This window comes from Terrapene carolina, unplaced genomic scaffold (assembly GCF_002925995.2).
Source record: "Terrapene carolina triunguis isolate 2854851 unplaced genomic scaffold, T_m_triunguis-2.0 Scaffold33891, whole genome shotgun sequence".
NCBI classification, from domain to species: Eukaryota; Metazoa; Chordata; order Testudines; family Emydidae; genus Terrapene; species Terrapene triunguis.
The window spans coordinates 11,365,678-11,388,370 of record NW_020698242.1 but is presented as its reverse complement, the minus strand read 5'-3'; the positions used below and the strand labels follow the sequence as shown (position 1 = coordinate 11,388,370).

The 22,693-nt window shown below is 47.0% G+C and overlaps 1 protein-coding gene across 1 annotated transcript in view; it reads left to right on the top strand.

Moving 5' to 3' along the window:
* The first annotated feature begins 6,294 nt into the window (after positions 1-6,294).
* LOC113409575 (large neutral amino acids transporter small subunit 1) overlaps positions 6,295-22,693 on the top strand; it is a 58,868-nt gene continuing 42,469 nt past the window's right edge. Inside the window, exon 1 of the mRNA XM_026663664.1 lies at positions 6,295-6,925. Within this exon, the coding sequence (XP_026519449.1) occupies positions 6,313-6,925 (613 nt within the window). The 5' untranslated portion in view covers positions 6,295-6,312. The remainder of the gene's footprint in view (positions 6,926-22,693) is intronic.

Here is a 22,693-nt window from a genome sequence, read left to right as displayed (position 1 = left end):
AAATTTTGGATGAAGGAGGAGCTCTCGGGACACACTCTGAAAGCACAAGAAAACTTTGGGCAATGAGGTAAAGGACAAATATTGTTACTGATGCAAGTGAACTGGACATGAAATTTTGGGAAAAGTTCCACTCCTTAATGTAAGTGGATTAACTCCACAAGGTAAGAATTTACAGTCTAAACCAATGGTAATATAAATCCAATGACAAGTGGTCCTGTTTATGTAGCTGTGTAACTAAATGTGTACATCCCTACAAAACATGATGTGCCATCTGACCTATTTAAACAGTTATTCTGGATCCTCTCAGCTAGTTTCTGGTGAAGTGTGTTATGTCTAGCTGTATCTATTACAGCAGTTCAGTTCATACACAAACTCCTACATTTGCAGTTCTGTAAATATTGTGCTCGGAGCAAGAAGCTGGCTGTAAGAGGAGCGGACTCACCCCTGCAGCGCCTCCTGCTGGTGGTCCAGGGAATTAGCTCACCAGCCTCTGGAGCACCCTCTGCACACCAGTGATCCGCCTTGTCCTCTGCACTGGCCCCCATGTCCCTCCTAGGACCCTGGTGCCCCTTGCTCTGGGTGCTGCCCCCTGGCAATACCTGCACACTAGGTCTCCCCTCCCAGGGGAACCCCCACCCACTAAACCCACCTCGCCTCAGGATAAGGCCACTGCCAGTCACCAACTAGCCTCCACTCTCTGGGGCAGACTGCAGTATAGGCCACTCATCACTGGCAAGGTTGGGTTTGGACCGGCTGCCTCCGCCTAGCCCTGGGCTGCCCTCTGCAACCCCCAGTACCCCTTGGCCTATTACCAGGCTGCAGCCTGGGGCTATCCAGGCTGGAGCTCCCCAGCTCCTCAGCCTTTCCCCAGCCCTGCTCCACTACAGGTACCCTGTCTAGCTCCCTGTAGCCAGGCCCTTCTCTCTCTGAAGGCAGAGAGCGGCTTCTGGCTCCTAGCCTCTTATATAGGCCTGCTGAGGCTGTTTGGGGCGTGGCCCCAGCTGCAGCCACTTCCCCCAATCAGCTCAGCCTTCACACTGCCTACTCCCTGGGCTATCTCAGGCCCTTCCAGGCCAGAGCAGGTGTCCACCCTGCTACACTGGCACACAAGATCTTGATGTGAAAGTGTTTCGTGTTTTAATTTTAAACTTGGATTTGCAAACCACCACTTACACTGATGATGGGGTTAATAGAAAATGCCACATCCAGCTAATGGTGGGTGTTCAAAATAAACCCATTCCATCTCTGATGCTTCCTGGGGATACCCAGGGTTGGGAGGCACCTTGCTACCACCCACCCTTAGCATGAAGAAGTCCCAGCTGTGCGTTCCGGGGGTCACCTCCCCAAATCCACTGGCCACGGACAACACAAGCAATCTCCTCTAGGCCTCGCAGGCCTCTCTGTCACTCTGCAGGTTAGCGATTGGCACACCCCCACCCTTGAGCCCTGCAAGCATCTGCCTGGAGTGTTCCAGCCCCCATTCCACTGGCCACTCTCAGGATCTGTTGCTTCCAAAGAAACGGTACCCCCCAGCTTACCGGTTCCACCTCAGCTCACCGCTCTGCTTAATACACAGCACTTAGATATGTTTACAGTGAAATCAAGAACTGGTTTATTTAACAAAACAGAGGTTCAAAGCAATAGCCAGTGGAAGTGTTGGAAACAAATGGTTACATATAAAATAACATTATAAAGCTTAGTCTTAATTAACAAGATACTCTCCTAACTTGCTCACCCAAAGTCCTTTCACCATGTTAGTGCCATGCTGGGTGTGATGCTCTTTTCATAAGACAACCACACTATTAGCTTGTCTCCTCAGTGAAGGATCCACGGTATCTCTCGATACCCCTAGATATGATTTAACAACCCATAGTCCTAATTCATAAACAGGACACTGCCCTGCTGATTGTTTCTTATTGTGGCTTTTATCTTGTTGATTCCTAATCATTTGATGAGCATCAGGCTCAGTATGCAAATAGACAAGCGTTGTGAGGTGGACAATACAGGTATGATCAAAAAGGAAGATAAACGTCTGTTTCACTTGCCCAAAAGGAACCTCTTCAGCATTGCTACATAATTCTTAAATCTCATCCGTACATACATTTCACAATAATTATGACGACGAGTGGGCTAGCCACTGTCTCTTGCTAGAGACCTCACATGCCACCCACTGGTGAACTATTATGCATGTATCTGGCCCACACGATCTCTGTACAACTCTATCCACAGGGTGGTGCCAGTTGGCGGGTCCCAGGGTCACACAGCCTGTCTAAACTTACACAAGAAATACTTTGCATTCAAAACCTAGTGTTCAGTAAAGAAACTGCTCTATTTTTCCCAATGCCTACACAAGCTGGCTAATTTTAAATGCACTAGATCGGGGTGGGCAAACTACGGCCCGGGGGCTGCATCTGGCCCTTCAGACATTTTAATCCAGCCCTCAAGCTCCTGCTGGGAAGTGGGGTCTGCAGTTTGCCCTGCTCCATGTGTACTGTGGCTCTGTGCGGCTCCCGGAAGCAGCATCCTGTCCCCGCTCCGGCTTCTATGCATAGGGGGAGCTAGGGGGCTCCGCACCCTGCCTCCGCCGCAAGTGCCGCCCACATAGCTCCCATTGGCCGGCAACTGCAGCCAATGGGAGCTGCAGGGGTGGCGTCTGTGGACGGGGCAGTGTGCAGAGCTGCCTGGCCACGTCGCTGCATAGGCACCGGAGGGGGGACATGCCGCTGCTTCCGGGAGCTGCTTGAGGTAAGCACCACCCAGAACCTGCATCCTTGACCCCCTCCAGGGCCCCAAACCCCTGCCCCAGCCCTGATCCCCCTCTCACCCTCTGAACCCCTCAGTCCCACCCTCCTGCGCCCCAGACCCCACACCCCCGCCGGAGCCCTCCCACCCGCACCCCTGCCCCAGGCCGGAGCCCCCTCCAGCACTCTGAACTCCTCATTTCTGCCCCCACCCCAAAGCCCGCATCCCCAGTCAGAGCCCTCCCACCCTCCCACACACCAACCCCCAATTTTGTGAGCATTCATGGCCCGCCATACAATTTCTATACCCAGATGTGGCCCTCGGAGCCAAAAGTTTGCCTGCCCCTGCACTAGACAGAGCTATATTTCATTTAAAGGCGTGCAGGTCAATTCAGGTTTTGTTAAAAACAAATATTTTTACAAACAACATTAGTATGAATATCTTCACTCAATTGTTCAGAACACTCCATTATTATTAGAAATAATGTTTCTCTAGTATTTGCAATCCAATTTTTGCAGCATCCTACTTCTGTATGAAAAGTAGAAAGTGAAAATGTTTGTCTTCTATGATTATGGTAATATATACATAAAATTGTCTATAAACAAAACTGAAAATATCGAGTTTAATTTCATTGTCCAAGGATAATGAAATGCAAAAGTAAACAAACACCACAAATAGTGAAATGTGCATAATCAGAGATGTGGGTAAATCGTGGTTTAAATAATGTAATTTTTTTAAAACAGTCATGATTCAAAGACCACTAGATGGCACATTCTGACGATGCAATATTTTGTTTCTTGTTTCCAGTGAAAATAAACGCTCTAAGAAAATGACTGGGGAAACCATAACACAATTTGAGGGTGAGATCTTGTAAACATTTGTGCAGGTGAGTAACTTGATACAGGTGAGTTGTCCCAATAACAGAGTTACTCACCTGCACAAGTGTTAAGAGAGTCTGATGTTAAAATTTGGAAATTATATTTAAAAATAAAAGTTAAATAACCTCTCCAGGAAAATGTAGACTTTAGTGGTAGCTAAACTCAGTGTCTTATAAGCAAGCCCCTTGACACTAGTGCCAACACTTAAGCACGTGTGTAATGACACTCATGAGCAGAGGGATCTTCCAGTGGTTATGGTACTGGGAGACCAAGGTTCAAGTCCGTGTTCTGCCACAGATTTCTTGTGTGACCTCAGACAAGCTACTTATCCTCTCTGGGTAGGTCTACACCAGGGTTTCTCAAACAGGGGTCACCGCTTGTGTAGGGAAAGCCCCTGGTGGGCCCGGCCGGTTTGTTTACCTGCCCCGTCCGCAGGTCCGGCTGATTGCAGCTCCCACTGGCCGCGGATCGCTGCTCTGGGCCAATGGTCTAGACAGCCTGCAGCAGTGAGTCTTGTGCTAGCGCTCTAAAAATAGCGGTGTAGACAGCTCTTTGAGGGGCTGACGCTGGATTTTGAGTTCTGAAGCCCCCTCCTTAGGTTTCAAGCCTGAGCTCTAACCCAAGCTACAACTTCAAAAAGCCACTATTTTTAGAGTGCTAGCAGAAGCCCCTCAAAGGCAAGTCTGTCCATCCAGGCTGTGGATCCCCTAAGGGTCTCTGTTCCCCATCTGTAAAATAGGGATAGGAGCACAGCCCCTGCCTCAGGGATGTGGGGAGAGAAATCTGATAAAGGTTGTGAGTCGCTCAGATGCTACAGGGATGGGGCCGAATAAGATAAGTAATACCATGTCCAGAGTGGGCCTAGTGAGTAAAGTTATACATCTGCTTAAGTAGGTGTAGTAAGTGAAGGCCCTGATAAAGGCTCAGTATAAGGCCTGAGGCCTGAACTAAAGTAATGGTCAAGACTTTGCTAACATAAAGCAAAGTTAAGCTGTGAGCAAGAGGCAGGCCCTGCTCATAGAAGCTGGCAAGGAAAGGGCTGATGTTGCGTAAATATATATTCACCTAGCATTGTTAAAGTATAAACATGGTACCAAGACACACTATACCGGAACATTCCACAGATAATATGGAACAGGCCGACCCATCCCAATGACAGGGGCAAAAGGATAAAATGATGGATAGAGTTGTTTTGATCGAACCAACATGTACAAGGTGCGAGGCGGCACCTTACTACGTAGGGAGGTTGTACCTTGCTACGTGAAGGGGTTGCACCTCAATACGTCAGGAGTGATGTGTAACTTGTTTGTACCCGTGTATAAAAATGTATCCCTGGGGTGGTGTCTTTGTCCGGTCACGGGGGCAGTGGAAAGTCCCGCCACGGAGCCGGGTCCTTGCCAAGAGGCACTTTCTCGTAGTATGCCCGGTAGACTAAGTAATCTACGGGGAACTGCCATTGTGTCCGAGATCGCAATAAACCTGGTTGACGTGACTTTGCATCTTACTAGACTCTGTGGTTATTGGGGGTTCTCTTTGGGTCTGCTGTATCCGCTATCTGCAGAGCTGGGGCAGCACACAGAGGGAACATACAGGTGCGCAGCCAAGTGATATCAACATAGGAGCAACCAGAGCACCACACCGGTAGCATCTGACAACAGTAGGGGTGGGATTAATGCTTGGGAAACTGATCAGAACCACTGGCCCACAGAAGGGAGAGGGAAGGGATGGACTGATGTGCTAGTCCTGGATCTTAGGACTGGACAAGCCAGAGCAGGGCCTCGGTCTATCACTTGATAAGTATGTTCTTCCGGAAGGCCAGGCCGGGGCATTTTTAAATCAGTCTGTCGGCGACCCTGGTGTCAGTTGTTTTAGGGGGGGGTTTCTAGTGCCTGCTAAGGGACCAGGTGGCTGAGCGACTGCCACCACTGCTCTGCTGTTCTCTGCTCCGCCTGGCCGGGGTTGGCTGCTTCGGCCGGTCCACCGGCCCTTGTGCTGTCCCAAGGAGGCAGCGCTGCTGCGGCTCACGTGGCTGGGCGCTGAACCGCTGCGCGGTTTAAATAATCCGCAGCTAAAACGCGCCCGCCCCGCGATGCAACCCCGCGCCGGAGTGCAGGGCCCCCTCCGTCCCCGGCAACCCAGCGCCCCGTTTCCGCGCCGAGCTGCGGCTGGCGGGGTCCCCCGCGGGGCGGCGGGTTATGCCCGACCGAGGCTCAGCCGCAGCCCCCCCAGGACGGGGAAAGCACGTGCTCGCCATGCAGGGGCCGCCCCCGCTCCCGCCCCGCCCCGCCCCGGCCGCCCCTTCTCCCCGCCCCCCGGCGTGCGATGCCCGGTCTGGCTTCCGCCTCCCGGCTCATAAAGAGGAGACAAAAAGGGGCCGGCGGCTGCTAATCCCGGGCACCCGCAGCCACGTGTCGCAGCGCGGCCCGGCCTCGGTCCCCGCCAGCCGCCGCCGAGCCCGGCCTCGTCTCTCCGGCTGCGCCAGCCCGAGCCCGGCCCCCGGCCCGCTCCACGCGGTAGCGCGCCGGACCGCCTCTCTCTCCCGCCCGCCGCAGCCGGGGTACCCAGCGGGCCGGCTCCCCCCCGGGCCGGGCTCCCTCGGCCGGGCTCTCCAGCATCCTTCCGGCGCGCCGCCCCGGGGGGCCCCGGCAGCCTCCGCCCAGCCAGCGCGCAGCGGCGCCCGCCTTCCCGGGCCATGTCGGGCAGCGGCGGGGTGAAGAAGCGCAGCTCGGCCGCCTCGTCCTGCTCGGCGCAGGAGGAGGAGCGGCAGGCGCTGGAGAAGATGCTGGAGCCGGCGGGGCCCGGCGGCGGCGGGGCCCATGAGAACGGCTGCGCCGGGGCGCTGTCGCCGGGCGCCCCGCCGGGCGGCGAGCTGGGCCCGCCGGGCAGCGGGGACGGCGTGGCGCTGAAGCGCTCCATCACCCTGATCAACGGCGTGGCCATCATCATCGGCACCATCATCGGCTCGGGCATCTTCGTGACCCCCACCGGGGTGCTGAAGGAGGCCGGCTCCCCGGGGCTCTCGCTGGTGGTGTGGGCCGTCTGCGGGCTCTTCTCCATCGTGGGCGCCCTGTGCTACGCCGAGCTGGGCACCACCATCTCCAAGTCCGGGGGAGACTACGCCTACATGCTGGAGGTGTACGGCTCCCTGCCCGCCTTCCTCAAGCTCTGGATCGAGCTGCTCATCATCCGGCCTTCCTCCCAGTACATCGTGGCCCTGGTCTTCGCCACCTACCTGATCAAGCCCCTCTTCCCCAGCTGCCCGGTGCCTGACCAAGGGGCCAAGCTAGTGGCCTGTCTCTGCATCCGTGAGTATCCGCAGCCCTCCGGCCAGCTCTGTCACCTCGGGCTGCAAAGGCCCCCTCTAGAGCCGCCCCGAAGCTGCCCCCTTCCGCTAGCTTCCCTTGTATTCTCTTGCCCCATCTGGCGCCTCTCTCTGGCTGGCTCGCTCCCTGTAGCCCCGAGCTCTGTTACTCGCCCATGGGGCTTCGCTAAACTTAACTGTGTCTTCTGTTGCATCTCATCGCTCCCTGGGGGACAAATTGATCCCAGCTCTCACTTGTGCTGGCTTCTCCTTTAGCACCCTGGCCACGTGCCCTGTGTTGTCTGTTTTGCGGAGAGACACCAACCCCCAGTCTGGTTTGAGCAGAAGGCTCTAATCAAGATGCTTAAACAGAAAAAGCTGCCACCACACAGGCCCCTTGGCATCCCCCTTTCTGAAATGACTTCCAGAAGTGGCCTTGGAGCACAGCATGTAACAGGTGCAGGGCATGTCCCGTCTGTGTCTAGGGATGAGAAGTCTGGTTTCATCATCTAGGAGCGTTATGAGGATAAAATCCATTCATTATGGCAAGGCACTTGGATGCCCTGAGTGATAGAGTGATATAAGCACTGTGATACCCCTCCTAGCGCAGACTATCAGTTGGGTGCAGCTGAACTGTTGCTGAAAGCGGTTTTGTTGTAGACAAGAGCAAACTGTTTTCAGCACCATTTCTGAAAGAGTGGTTAAACTGCTCCTTGGCTTCCAGTAGACCTCCTTCAGCTGCACCTGATGCTGTCAGAGTGCTTCTTCCTCAGGTAGACAAGGCACATGGTGCTAAGGGTGATGTCTAACATTGCTCTGCTAAATCGAGGACCAGTGCTATCCGCATCAGCAGCCTGAAGTTTGCCCTACTGCTGAAATCGAGACAATTTCCTTCCCCCCATCCACTATCTTGAAGTCTGCAGCTTTGCCAAAATCTAGGAACAGTTCCCTTTGCTCCATTAAATGGGATGTTACCCTAATTTCCATACCTCTAAGCCTAGGGCCATTTTCCTCCTTGGTTCCAGTACCACTTGATCTGAGTTTGACCCTATAGTTCATTTCTAGATCCTCTCCTAATAGTAAGAGGAATATTTGGGTTTATTTTGGAGTAGATTTTTCTTGCATGTGGGTTTTTTAGGTCTAATAATAGTACTTAGCTCTTATGGTGCTTTTCATACCTAGTTCTCAAAGCATTTTACAAAGGCAGGTGAGTGCCTGACTTTACAATTGGGTTACCTGTGTATTTTTTTTTTAAAGGTTTTGGAGAGGATTCTAGTTATTTGAGGTGTCTAAATGGACTGTGTTTATAGTAGACTCCTGTACCATTTGAGGATCGCTGACCATTGAAAGGTGCAGCATTTGGGCATTATGGAAGGGGACAGTCTCTGTGAATTCATTCATGCACAAGCTGCCTTATTGTTTCACAAGCACCTTGCAAAACTGGCTTGGCTGGCAAGCCAGGCGGTAGATTGTGCAAATCAGTTTTTCACATTGTCTGAACAATGTTTGAAATTTCTCAGCTGGTGGCTAAATTGTTAAGAGTGTCAAGGTTAGTGGAAGCCATGGCCACATGCCCCTCCCCTTCCCCCCCGTCTAATTTTGTAATAAACTAGATTGAAGTATGTACGTTGTGGGCGATATAGGTAGAAGTGTCACCTCCCTGAGATTGAGAAGCTTCAGGCAACAGTTGTGTTGATTTCCTCAAACTTGCATCAAGCATCTTTTGCGCTGGTGGCCTTGATGTCAATATGCAATATGTTTTATGCTGCAAATGATCCCACCGAGAGTCTGTGTATATGTTGTGTTCAATTATTTGCTTGCCACAAAATGACAAGCTTTAGAGTAATGTAAATACAGATTCTTTGATTACTTGTGCTGAATCATTGCAGGGCTGAGTCTGAGAGTTGAGTACTGAACATGTACAGGGTTTGTTTTTTGGGGGGGGGGTTATAATTTCCTTTTTGGGGGGTTATTTTTAGCAATTTTTGATTTTTATATCGATGTCCCAAAAACGGAGGTTTTTCCAGGGCTTTCTCTTTGTATATACTGTAATGAGTAATCTCTGTGTAACGTTCCATAGTGTGCCAAACAGTGCCATGTTAAAGTGCGCTAGGGAACCTTTAACGCACACCAGCGGAGTCGGCATGGCCAATTAATGGGCAACACATTGGTGTGCTTTCGATTAATAGATTCCAAGGCCAGAAGGGACCACTGTGGTCTCTCGTCTGACCTCCTGTGTAGCACAGGACATAGAACTTTCCCAAAATAATTTCTAAATCAGATCTTTTAGAAAAACATCTGATCTTGATTTAGAAATCACACCCCCATAGTCCACATTTCAGCTCCGTGTAGACCAGCCCTTAGTGTTTTTCTGGTATTTATTGGGTAAACACTGATTTGTTTTTTGTTTTATCGGGGGGGGGGGGTGTTTATTGTTTAAAATCTAAAATCAGAAGCCCTACTCAGGTAGTAATACCGCTTTACATTTCTCATCTTCAAAGCCCTGTACGTTAATTAGATCTCCCAGCACCCTGTAAGCTAAGGTAACCATCCCCATTTTACAGACTGGGAAACAGACGCAAGGAGTGAAGTGACTTGCCCAAGGCTACAACCTGTGTTGAGTGACAGCAGGGATGATAACATAGGCTCTCCTGACTCCCAATCTGTTAGCCCAGTAATTCTCAACCTTTCCAGACTACTGTACCCCTTTCAGGAGTCTGATTTGTCTTGCGTACTCTTCACACAAGAACTAGGGGGTCACCAAATGAAATTAATAGGCAGGTTTAAAACAAACAAAAGGAAGTATTTTTTCACACAATGCACAGTCAATGACTTGCTGGAGGATGTTGTGAAGGCCGAGACTATAACAGGGTTCAAAAAAGAACTAGATACATTCATGGAGGATAGGTCCATCAATGGCTATTAGCCAGGATGAGCAGGGATGGTGTCCCTAGCCTCTGTTTTCCAGAAGCTGGGAATGGGCGACAGGGGATGGATCAGTTGATGATTACCTGTTCTGTTCATTCCCTCTGGGGCACCTGTCATTGACCACTGTCCGAAGACAGGGTCCTGGGCTAGATGGACCTTTGGTCTGACCCAGTATGGCTGTTCTTATGTTTCACCTCACGTAAGAACTACTGGCTTACAAAATCAGACCTAAAAATACGCAAGTGTCACAGCACACAGCACACTGTTACTGAAAAATGGCTGACTTGCTCTTTTTTTACCATATAATTATAAAATAAATGAATTGGAATATAAGTATTGTACTTACATTTCAGTGTATAGTATATAGAGCAGTATAAACAAGTCATTGTCTGTTTGAAATTTTAGGTTGTACTGACTTCACTACTGCTTTTTATGTAGCCTGTTGTAAAACTAGGCAAATATCTAGATGAGTTGATGTACCCCCTGGAAGACCTCTGCATACCCCTGGGGTACACGTACCCCTCGTTGGGACCCACTGCTCTAGCCTGCTTTGCCTCTCTGATGGGTAATACTAATGTGTTCTAACTGTTCTTCTTACACAGTAATTAGAAGTAATGGTTTCCCCGGAGCAGAGTTCAGTCTTGTACATCTAGTACAAAACGCTATGGGAAAGAACTTGCTAGTTCTTCAGATCTGCGTCATTTCCATGTGTTGCTTCTTTAAGCTTTATTTTTCCCTTAGGGTACTGTTCTGTTTATACGTTGGGTTAAATCCTTGCATATGTGTGGGTTGTTTCCTCCCCCGCCCTTTAAAAGATTACTTTGTCATCCAACACATCTAGTAGTGAACTTTTCTCTCCTGCTAGTTTCTGCACCTTTGATTTCTGGAATTGCTTGGTTGCTGTCAAAGTGCCAAAAACTGTAGGTATAACAGAAGGTGGGTTTTAAAATTTTGGTCTGAGGCATTAACAAGTGAGAGCTACTGTGTGATTTCCTAACAAGCCAGTTTGTTAAATGTTTGCACTGAGAGCTCGGTGTTGCAGGGAGATTTTTTTCAAGAGTTTAGGATATGAGAAATTTGGTCTTCGGACATACATGTTGGAGACGTTAACAAAAATCCCAAAGAGGAGGTTGTCTTGGGAAGTAAGATAGGAATCCAGGTGCTTATTCTGAAGTGCTAATGTCTTGCTGTAGAGCTAAAGCCTATTCACTGGTCTTGAACTGCGTTGGTTCCAAAGACCTTAAACTCATTTTTCATAAAGTTCGCCTTTCAACAGGCAGTGAAAATTGGCCATTCACACACTTGTGGCTGGAGGACCTTGATATACTGGTTCTGAACCCCCAGAGTCTCCCCGATCAGAATGTTAGTGGTGTTGAGTAAGGAGGCAGGTAAAACTACGCTTGAAGGAGAGATGACTCAAGAAACAGTTTTAAATTGGGAGTTGGGTATGTTACTGTCAAGACGCTAAACATGCTGTGTAAGGTAGTCACTTTACATATAACTTCGCTCTAAATAGAGGAGTGGTTCTCAAACTTTTTTACTGGTGACCCCTTTCACATAGCGAGCCTCTGAGTGCGACCCCTCCCTTATAAATTAAAAACACTTTTTTTTGTATATTTAACACTATTTATAAATGGTGGAGGCAAAGCAGGGTTTGGGGTGGAGGTTGACAGCTCGCGACCCTCCCCCCCGGTAATAACCTCATGACCCCCTGAAGGGTCCTGACCCCCAGTTTGAGAACCCCGTAAATAGAGGTTTTCTACAGCCAGGATTGTAATCCACACATGATAATCCATTGAATTCCTGATTTCCTACCTCACATGTTTATGACAGTAGTTAAATAAAAGTAAATAACAGTGCTCACTACAAGCAAATTCCACCATTGCAGAACTGGTTAAATTATTCATCACAAGTGTAGGTCATTCTTCTGTTCATGATTTGTTTGCAAACCAACCTGGTGCTGCTTATTGGAAGAATTTACCAGATAATTTGGAAGAACAATTTTCAGTCTATGGGGTTGTGCAAGAATTGATCCTTTTTACGATTTATGATGTGTGATAGGTCACCAAATCCCATGCTGTTGTTTCTTCTCCCTGATTGGATGACTGTACCTCCTAAAACAGGAATAATAAATGACTGATAGTAAATATCAAATAGCAACCAAAGCGTGTCTGGTAAAACCTTCTGGACAAAAATTGTGCTAAAATTCACAAAACTTTCAGGACTTGTGGGTACTCTCACAAAACCACAAGTTATTTGAATTCTCACAAATAACAAATCTGATCCCCCATAAATCAAATTCACCTCCGATTCATTTGTTGCTACAACTGCAGGAGTGTCATGTATGTATGTTTCATTCTACCTTTACTGCCAGTAAAGAGGAGTTGTTCTGGGCAGCAGCTGAGCTAGGGCACAGGATATCGTAAAGGTTATGCTTGGTACATTTCTTTTATTTTGAAAACTGCCCCTGTACTTTTTTTTTTTTTTTAGTGTCTTGTAATGTGCCAGATTCTCTCTATTGAAAACTTCTGTTTACTCCAATCAGCTGTCACTTGTGGAACACATCTTTGTTTATTAATAAAGATTTTTAAAAGATATAAAACAATGACAGGAGTACATCAAGCATGCAACACAGGAGTACAAAGTCGCACAATTTTCACAAAATGACATTTTCACATTTGCTACTTTCACTCAAAATTTGCACATGTTTAATTGCATAGAACTCTTCCATTGAAAGTAATATAGAACTTAGTTGAATATCCCAAGAGGTAGAAAAAAAATATTATGCCAGTTTTAAAGTGGCTCTAACTCTGGCTTTGTCTACACTAGCACTTTTGTCGGTTTGGTGGGGGGGGGGGGGGGAGTGAAAAAATAACATGCTCCCAACCGACATAAGTTTAATCTACAAAAGTGCTGGTGTGGATGGTGCTATGTCAGCAGAAGATGCTCTCCTGTCGACATTGCTACCGCCGCTCGTTGGAGGTGGCTTAATTATGCTGGCAAGAGAGCGCTGTCCTGCCGGCATAGAGCGGCTACATGGGAGACCTTACAGCGGCACAGCTGTAAGGTCTGTAATGTAGACATAGCCTAAGTCAGGTTAATTACTTCCCTAAAGGGGTATAACAAGGAGGTGGCAGAGTAGGAGGTAGAATCCAGGAGTCCTGACTTCAATCCCTCCCCTAATCAGTAACTGTAAACTTAGGATCACATCAGTGGTTCCAAAACTGGGGGGTGTGCCCCCCCTCCCCAAGGGGGTATGGAGGAATGTTCGCTGGGGGGGAGGGAGGGATGCACAGCAGGGCCTGGGCCAGTCCCCATAGTGAGCGGGGAGGGAACGCCACCCATCTCCGCCCCCAGCTGCAGCTCCACTCCACCCCCAACCCGGACTTGGCCACAGCATCACTCCGCCCCCTGCTCCGTCTTCAGCTCAGCTCTGTCCTTATTCCCTCTCTGCCCCAGCTCCTCCTCCATCCCCAGCTCCGCTTTCAGCCCAAGCTCCTCTGCTGAGCCCACTATGCAGTGATGGAGAAGGGACGTGGACAGATTCCATTACTGGTAAGGGGGGCACAACAGGAAAAGTTTGGGCACCACTGTTTTAAATGCTAGCTTCCTCACACAGAAACATCTCGAAACCCTTGTGTCCCCCACAAACTCCATTCCCAGTTTACATGGCCTGCCGCATATGCTTTATATGCGGCTGGTTGTATAAAACAACCTTTTAACTTCCACTTAAATTATTTTCAACAAAATACTTGAAATCACAGTTTTCTACTCAGCTTTTCTTTTGCTGCTACTGCTTTTATACAGACTTTTGTTTTATTCTTGACCTTGAATGCAAAAACAATGACTGTTTCTTTGGCTTTTAATTATTTTGTCACTCATTAATTACCCATGTTAATCTGCTGCTAATAATCCAATGACAAACTCTGCTGCTGCCAAAACTGTAGCAGTCATCTTCTTGTATGTAGACTTTTCAAACTCCCTTTCCTCCCCCTGCAAATAACACAGCAGGCATCCCTAATGCAAGTACATCACTGCGAGTTAAAAGATTAATTACTTTTCATCTGTCTTTTTTTCTGTAAAGAGTCTAATAGTTGAAGAATTTTCAGCAGTGCAGAGCTGCACTGCATGGGATGACATATGGAGTAGATGAGAAGTATGGACATTACTAGCTGCTATCCTCACAGAGGGGTTTAAGAATGAGCGTTCTATTAAAAACCCTGATTCAGCAAAAGATTTAAACACCTGTTTGCTCTAAGTGCTCTGCTGCGTCATGGCCCAAGCCTAGAAGAAGGTGAATATTCAATGGCAGCCTTTCAGCTGAAAACTCTACTTGCTGTGGAACAGGTGCGTTTATATCATACAAGTGTGATGCTTCGTTAACTTCACAGTAAGCAGACCAAATAACCAACTGCTGGATTGCAAACTCATTTGGTATTCAGTCAGTGGACAGGCCCAAAATAAGTATTCCGCTGACCCATCTTGGGTGGGTTTATTCTACACCACGGACGTTCAGAATTAACCTGCCCCTGCAAGGATGGCTTGATGCTTTGAAGAGTAATATTAGCGACTGACAGCAACAGAGCAGAGACTAGACAGGGCTAGGTATAAAAAAGGAAGAGAGGGAGGAGCCAGGTAGCACAGCTTGCACTTGTTGGCACCTTTGTGACTTGGTTTCCACAAAAATATCCCATTACATTTTATTGCATTTAAATGCTCTGTGTTTTCAGCAGAGTCCTTCAGGATTTTGATTTCTAAACTTCTCATGAATTTGGAAAGACTTTTCCAAAGAAACCCACCAGGATCCCTCTCAGCGACTTTAACTGGGGGATTTCAGACATTCCAAGAGTCCCATGGTCAAACAAACTGAGCATAATGGAGCAGACTGTTGCCAACTAGCGTAGGGAGCTGATTCCTGGCTCTTTGCAAGGCAAGCTAAGTAGCATGGTTCAGGCTGAAACCTGTTTTGGAATTTTTCATAAAGTCCATGACCTTGAATTTGTTGCTTGATGCTACAGTGCAGCCACCTTCCCAAGGATTTCTGCTGAAAATGAGAAATTGGAGACTGCATGAGAAGTAGCCCAATCTTGAAGGTAAAGGTGGTTTTGTAGATATGGAAATAAAACTGGTGCTTTTAAGAATGGGGTCAAAATGAGGGAAGCATTCAGTCTGAGTACAACTTTATGAAATCCTGAAGTTTCTCACTTGGTCTGGTTATTGTTTGTTGTCTGCCACCCCCTGTTCTTTTATGCAGACTTCACCTGGCTCAATTTCCAAACCTATCCAAAAATTCTCCTGCCCTTAATGTACACATCGATACAAATCAAACAGGCATATGAGTGACGTTTTTGTCTGAAATTGCAAAATGCTTATCTGCATCCATAGCAGCGATCTTGAATTCCTAATGGCAATAGTGAAAATTGTATGCCAGATGAAACATCATTTTTTTGGCACATCTGATGTTTCGTCCACCTACTTGATGTGTGTTGAGGATCAGGAAGCTAATCCTAACACAACACTTTGTTAATAGGGTTTTATATGTACAATGCTAAGTTGTATTATCGTCCACTTAAACTTTCAAAAAAATTATTCACCTTTTAACTGAAATCAGATTTGCCTTTTTCAAGTTGAGAGTGTGGAGGAATTTCCCCCCCCCACACACCCTTTATGGGTCAGACTCCGCTTGAAGAATGGCCACCTCTTAATCACCTACCACCACCCATTGGAAAACAAACAAACGTGATTCTCTAACCAATGAGTCAAACTAGTTGGCAACTGTAGTGATCCATTTACAAGGATCAATCAGCTCTAATATTATACTTCTACAATACTATATTGCCTTTGTTCTGTTCCTAGATGTTATGGCAATAGACATTTTGTTGTGTATATTGTAGAACTCTTGATCACACTTTTTTTTCCTCTTAGGCAGCACAAATGCTGACTGTTGCAGCATGAGTGCTTGCTGTGCTGGTTTGACCAGCTCAGAAGATGCTGGAAATATTTGCTTCTTATTTTCACAGAATTACGAAATCCGTGAGTGTGCTGAGAAATTATCAGCAGATATTTCCAGTTACACAGGGCATGTGTGTCATACATTCTTGAATAGTGAGTGAACACTTGCATCATGCAGTTTGGAAGGCAGCTGTCAGAGTTATTCTGTCCTCCGTTTTAGGATCCATCTCTTGTCAGTGCTGTTGGGTAGTGTGTATTTAAATATGAAGGTGTGACCTCTTTCCAATGTCTGAACAGATGGAAAGAAAACTTTCAGGCGCTTCTCAACTGCCCCATCAGAGCTGCAGCTCCAGGAGGATGCGAAGAGTCCAGCCCCTCAGTGTAATGTAGAGGATGTTATGGTTGAGGAAGTTTGATGTGCAGCCTGTAAGATCAAGGATGCCCATGCGGCTGGTATTTGTGGTATAGCTGCTGAGTTGAAGCATGGTGAGGATTCTGTCTCAGAAGGCTGACCCATATTATCAACAAAGTATGGATTCATGAGAAACTACCGGTGACTGGTGCTGTGGGATTATTCTCCCACTCTGGAAAGGGAAGGGTGATGCTCTGGTGTGTTCCAGTCACCACAGCATCACTTTGCTTTCCATTCCAAGCAAAATGTTCATGCTGGCTCTTCTTGAGCATGTTAAGCCCACCATAAGGAATCTACACTGTCTACAGCAAACCGGGTTTCTGCCCAATCAATCAATCAATCACCGAGCAGATTTTTACCATTAGACAAATTATTGGAAAAAGCCAAAGAGTTTTGGCACAGGAAGGATGAGGGGCGTATAGCCTTTATTGATTTACAAACTGCATTTGACTCTGATCATTCCTTTTGGTTCTGCTTGCAAGCTGCTAGTGTGCCTGGAAAGCTCCTTGACCTTCTTGTAGAAATGCACCACCGATGTGAGAGCTGTGTCCGCTTAGATACTAGGATGTCCAACTGGTTGGAGTAAAACAGCAGTGTCCCACCTGGGTGCATGGCTGCCTTGATCTGTTCAATGCTATTGTTGACCAAATGATGGAAGCTGCCACTAGCCGCATACTGGGAGTGGTACTGTATGACTTCTGCATAACAGACCTGAAATATGCAGATGACACAGTGGTCGTCACATCCTCACCATTTCATCAGTGCCCTGTGCATATGTTTACGGAAGAAGCAAGTAAACTTGGTCCACAAGTCAACTGGAAGAAGACCCAACTGGTGAAATCGGCTGATGGACCTCTACCTCCACCCCTTGTAATCGATGGACAAGAAGTTGAATTTGTCAACGTATTGGAGTGTTTTGGTTCCATTGTCACCAAGGAGGGAGGTTGCCTTGCTGATGGAAGAATTTCACGGCCTTCTACACACTGGAGAGAAGTCATGTCTTCTGACCTCGCTCGCCTCAGCCTTTATATAGAGCAAGCTTCAACGTTAGCAGGTGACCGGATCACCCGCTTCCGGAGAGTCCGATGTGTAAGCTCTGTGCTCCACGAGAGGGAGAATTAATGAGCGGATGACTTTCTTGTGCTGGTGGCTTTTCTTCTATTCTTTCTCTGTTGGCCTGGTGACTGTTAGTCATTTGCATCCTTCCTTCTCACCTGCAATTCAGATGCACCTACTCCCGCTTACTTTCCCCACCACCCCGGGTGAGAATAGATGCCCAGGGTTGTACATGCTGGTAGAAACAGCCCTTGGAGCTGCACTTTGGACTTTGGCAAATAGATTATACTACTTTTTATACTATTATACTATTTTTTCTCCCTAACTCGTAAATAGCACGTGTGTGGGAATTATTTATCCTTCTTTTATACAACAACATTGCCCTTGGGTTTCTGACATTGCAGGGAAATGTTGCCTTTTTTACTTATTTTATTTATTTATTTATTTATTTATTTATTTAAAGAAAAGCTGCATTTCTGTTTCATTTAAATGTCTTGTCCCTTCCCCCTCCACCTCAGTTTTGTGTCTAAATTAAAAATTTGAATCTTTCTGGTTTTAGGATGTACGTCTCTTGCCATTGCATTGATTATGATGTCACAAATCTGGTCCTGTGAATTCACAGCAGGAGGAGCAACTGGGTGAGAGAGAGGCTGGTTTTAAACATCAGTATGTTTAACAAGGAGGGAGAATGGTAAACAATGACCAATGATCCACTAGTATCAGAATCGGATCATCTCTGAACTGAAGTATTTGAAAGTTGCCCTTTCCAGTGTACAAGTCTCTCAGTATTTGTCAATAATTTCCCTGGGTTACCCCTGTTTGAATCTCCAGGAATCCATTTCTATTTAAACGTAAGTCTGTTGGGACTCTGTTTCCATGGAAGCCATGTCAGTGCCATCTAGGGTGTAAAAACAGAGAACAAATTCCCTTTATTTATAATTAAAGGAGGGGGTAAGAAAAATTAAAACAGCGTGAAGCCCACCTTTGATAGAATCACTTAACAGGGATTTTTTTACAACATGCACCAATGCCCCACTGGCTGTAGTGCATGCAGAGCTGACCTGGTGAAAGAATAGATCTGTTAAATGACAACACTATCTTGACCTCAAACTAAAACTCTTCACAGGGCAACAGACTGCTCTCCAGGAAATGAATCCAATTGAGGACTTACTAGTGTCCATGTCCATGGGTTTGGTTTAGAGAGCAGGTTTCCCAATGTTTACAAAAAATAATGATCTGTATGAAACCATCTCCATTTGGCACTTTCACCTCACCCTAGGTTTGCCCTGCATGCCTGTGATTCCAATCTGGCTAGGTTCCCTCTGTGAATTTAAAATGCTATTGTCTGGCAGCAACATAAGGAGCAGTTAGCATTTTACCAGGGAGCATGCTTTCCCTTTTCCTGTTGCCCTCTTTAGCTAGCTCCAGGGATTCAACCCTCCTATCACATCTACTACCTCCCCCTGCAAGACTTAGCTTTGCTGAAGGCACACTTTCTCACCTGTGACTAAGCAAGAGTCTTTGTTCCTGATTGGGAAAGTGGGATGTCTCGATCTCTATCTGCGTGAGTTCTGGTCAAAGGTGCTGACTTGCCTTTCCCAGAGACTGAATTTCTCTGTCTAAAGAAGGGTAAGAGGACACTCATTGCCAACTCTCTTACATAAGAATGGACACATTGGATCAGACCAATGGTCCATCTAGCCCAGAATCCTGTCTTCTGACAGTTGCCAGTGCCAGGTGCTTCAGAGGGAATGAACAGAACAGGGAAATTATCGAGTGATCCATCCCTGTCATCCAGTCCAGTCACTCCGATAAAAGATATTACCTCACTCACCTTGTCTCTCCAATCCCAGCTTCTGACACCCAGGAGTTCAGGGACCACCAGACTGTGAGGTTCCATTCCTGAGCATCCCGGCTAATAGCCATTGATGGACCTATCCTGCATGAACTTATCTAATTCTTTTTTGAATCCACATATACTTTTGGCCTTCATGACATCATCTGGCAACAAGTTCAGTTGACTGTGCATTGTGTGAAGAAGTACTTCCTTTTGTTTGTTATAAACCTGCTGCCTATTAATTTTATTGGGTAACTCCTGGTTCTTGTGTAATGTGAAGGGATAAATAACGTTTCCCTATTCACTTTCTGCACATCATATATTGCTTCTTAATTATCTCTGTTCTAAATTGAACAGTCTTAATCTTTTTAATCTCTCCTTGTACACAAGCTGTTCCATACCCCTAATTATTTTTGTTGCCCTTCTCTTACCTTTTCCAATTCTAACACATCTTTTTTGAGATGAGGTGACCAGAACTACACATGGTATTCAAGATGTGAGCATACCATGGATTTATATAGTGGCATTATGATATATTCTATTATCTATTCTAACGGTTCCTAATATTGTTAGTTTAGAACCCATCATTTTGTATGTATAGCTGGGATTATTTTTTCCAATGTGCATTACTTTGCATCTCATCTGGACATTTTGTTATCCAGTCGTCTAGTTATGTAATTCTTTACAGTCAGCTCTGGACTTAACACTCTTGAGTATTTTTTTTTTATCATCTGTAAACTTTGCCACCTCACTGTTTCCAGATGACTTGTGAATATGTTGGCAGCACAGGTCCTCCTATAGATCCTTGGGGGACCGCACTATTTACCTCTTTCCATTGTGAAAACTGACCATTCCTACCCTTTGTCCCCTATTTTTTTATCAGTTACCGATCCATGAGAGGACCTTCCCTCTTATCCCATCACTGTGTAGTTTGCTTAAGAGTCTTTGGTGTGGGACCTTATCAAAGGCTTTTTGAAAGTCCAAGTACACTGCATTGACTGTATCATCCTTGTCCACATGTTTGTTGACACCCTCAATGAATTCTAATAGATTGGTGAGGCATGATTTCCCTTTACAAAAGCTATGTTGACTCTTCCAAACATTGTGTTCATCTATGTGTCTGATAAATCTGTTCTTTACTGTAGTTTCAGCCAGTTTGCTTGGTACTGAAGTTAGGCTTACCCCCCCCTATAACTGCCAAGATCATCTCTGGAGCCTTTTTAAAAAATCAGCATTACATTAGTTACCCTTCAGTCACCTGGTACAGCATAGGCATGTCTTCTACTTTCCTATCCTGAGCTAACTTGCAGATCTCTGCTCTTTCTTTATTCACGTTCCTTCTTACGACCCACTGTGATGGGATATACTGGGCCTGAAGGGGTTAGAAGACCGTACTGGGTCCAGGTACCTCCAGCGTGCTCTGACTGGAGGAGTGGGTTAAAAGAAGTTTGGAAGCCCAGGCAAAGTGTAGAAGACAGGCTGCAGCAGAGAGGTATCCTTCTCCAGGAAGCTAGACAGATGGTTGAGCCTGAGGGGTCCACAGGGCAGATAAGGCCCACAGGCAGTGCCTTCTCCACCCACTACCACCTCTGAGAACTCCCAGATCCCTGGGCTGGGACACAGGAAAGGGAGGGCCCGGGTTTCCCTACCATAGCTCCTTAAGGGCCTAGACCCAGATGTGGTTGGAAAGCTGAAGATCCCCAGCTTAAGGTCAGGAACATGTACCTTTACCGTCCCAACAGAGGGGTACGGGGCTGGAGGTTGGGTGTGCTCCCGGCCCTCCAAGCTCCCAAGAGCACCCCCTGCCAAGAAATTATATCACCTTGCTGTGTGCTAGCCCTCACTTGAGTAATCTCATATTGGGGTTACCCCTGTCCTTCAACTCCTGTTCTCCCCATTCTTTCCCCACTGTCTGCTTTCATCGCTAGTCTTGTCTCCTCGTACACCAACCCCTTGTCATGCTCCTACCACTAGCAGCTTAGTGTTAGACCCTACAAACAATTTGGTTGTGCAGTGCTGGAGGTGCTACCAGAAACAGACATTGGAGACTAGTAGGGGTTACATTACTGTATAGCCACACTATTAGTATCTGAGGTCAGAGAGTAGCTGCTCTTGTGTCTACTAGAAGGCTCAGCAAGGTGATGCATCATGTCGCCACAGGGAATAAACTTCATGTGGTGGGTTGCTATGTGCCTAGGCCTGAGATGAACCCTGCAGAGGACAGTAGGTTGTTCTACCTTCAGCGAGTGGTTCTGCAACTGAGTGCTCTGTGGCTTAAACCACTGCATGCTCTGTGTTTAACAGGGCAAAGTACTCCCCTGTTTGTCCCAAATGGAGTGGGGTAACGTAACCTCCCTTTCCATGTAGCATCTGTTTTCCTTCTGGCTTACAACATGGCACTGTCCAGGCTGTGTTCTCTCTTTTAAGTGTCAGGTCCCATTTCATTCTCGGGCCATGTCCTGTTGTCCGCTTCATTCTTCATCGCCTGGTTGTCGGTGAGTTCAGCTCGTCTGATCTCTCCTACATATTTTGGAACGTTGGGTGCATCATCCCTTCCAGTAAAGCGGCTTTGGCCTCAATCAGCACTTCAGTAACAGGAGGAACTTCCAGCCTACGCTGTAGGATGGGGCTGTCTAAACAGGTTGGAACTGCTCCAGAAGCAATTGTAACAAAGGATGGATATAGGCACCTGATGAGTGACCAAGTGTGGCTTTCCGATTAACGCTCAGCACTTAAAGCACATTTCAAACGTGCAGCCTTGCAACACCTCTGTGTGGTGTTCCAGATGAGGGAGCTAAGGTAGAGAGGCTGTGATTTGCCCGAGATTCACCCCCACATAAACCCAAAGTTGGCCCTTTCCTCCCCAAGGAGACAGTATGGTACCCCTGCCTGACCTGACAGATGTGTACATCTTGCTCCCGTGGTCCTGGACGGGTGAGGGGAACGGGACAGGATGTTACTTTCAGTAGCTCTAAAATGGGGATATTTGGCTACCTCTCGTGGAAGGGCAGGATTCATTCAGTTTACGTCTTCAAAGCAATGTATGGTTCCTGAGCAGTGTAAATGCAGGGCATCTCGGTAATCACCGCAGTCCAAAAACTGAGACTCATACAGCTAATGAAGTGTGAGGAGGAAAGAAGTAGCTGATGAGGGGAGGCTTCCTTCCTATAGCTCCATACTGGGATATGTATATAGTAAAACAGATGCATCTCTGTCACATAGACAGTCATTATCTCCTGAGTTCAGCAGTGACTGATGCACCCAGTGTCTAGTTTTCGTAAACTGTACTAGTCAGAGCAGGCCGGTGAGAATCAGGGCTTTCTTCTCCCGCTCTCAGCTCTCCCATTGACTCACTGTGTAACTATGTCACATCTATTTTACATGCAGTTACAATATTTACATACTGGCCCAGGGTTTGGAGATTTCATGCATGTGTAAATAGTATTGATTTCCTGACATGAAAGGTGGGTATTAGTGCTCTATGCTTCATGTGCACATATTTAGCAAACCCCATTCCCTTACAGCATCTGTTCTGTGCATTGCACGTAATCAGATCTGATTCTCTTTTTCCTCCCCCCCCCCCCCCC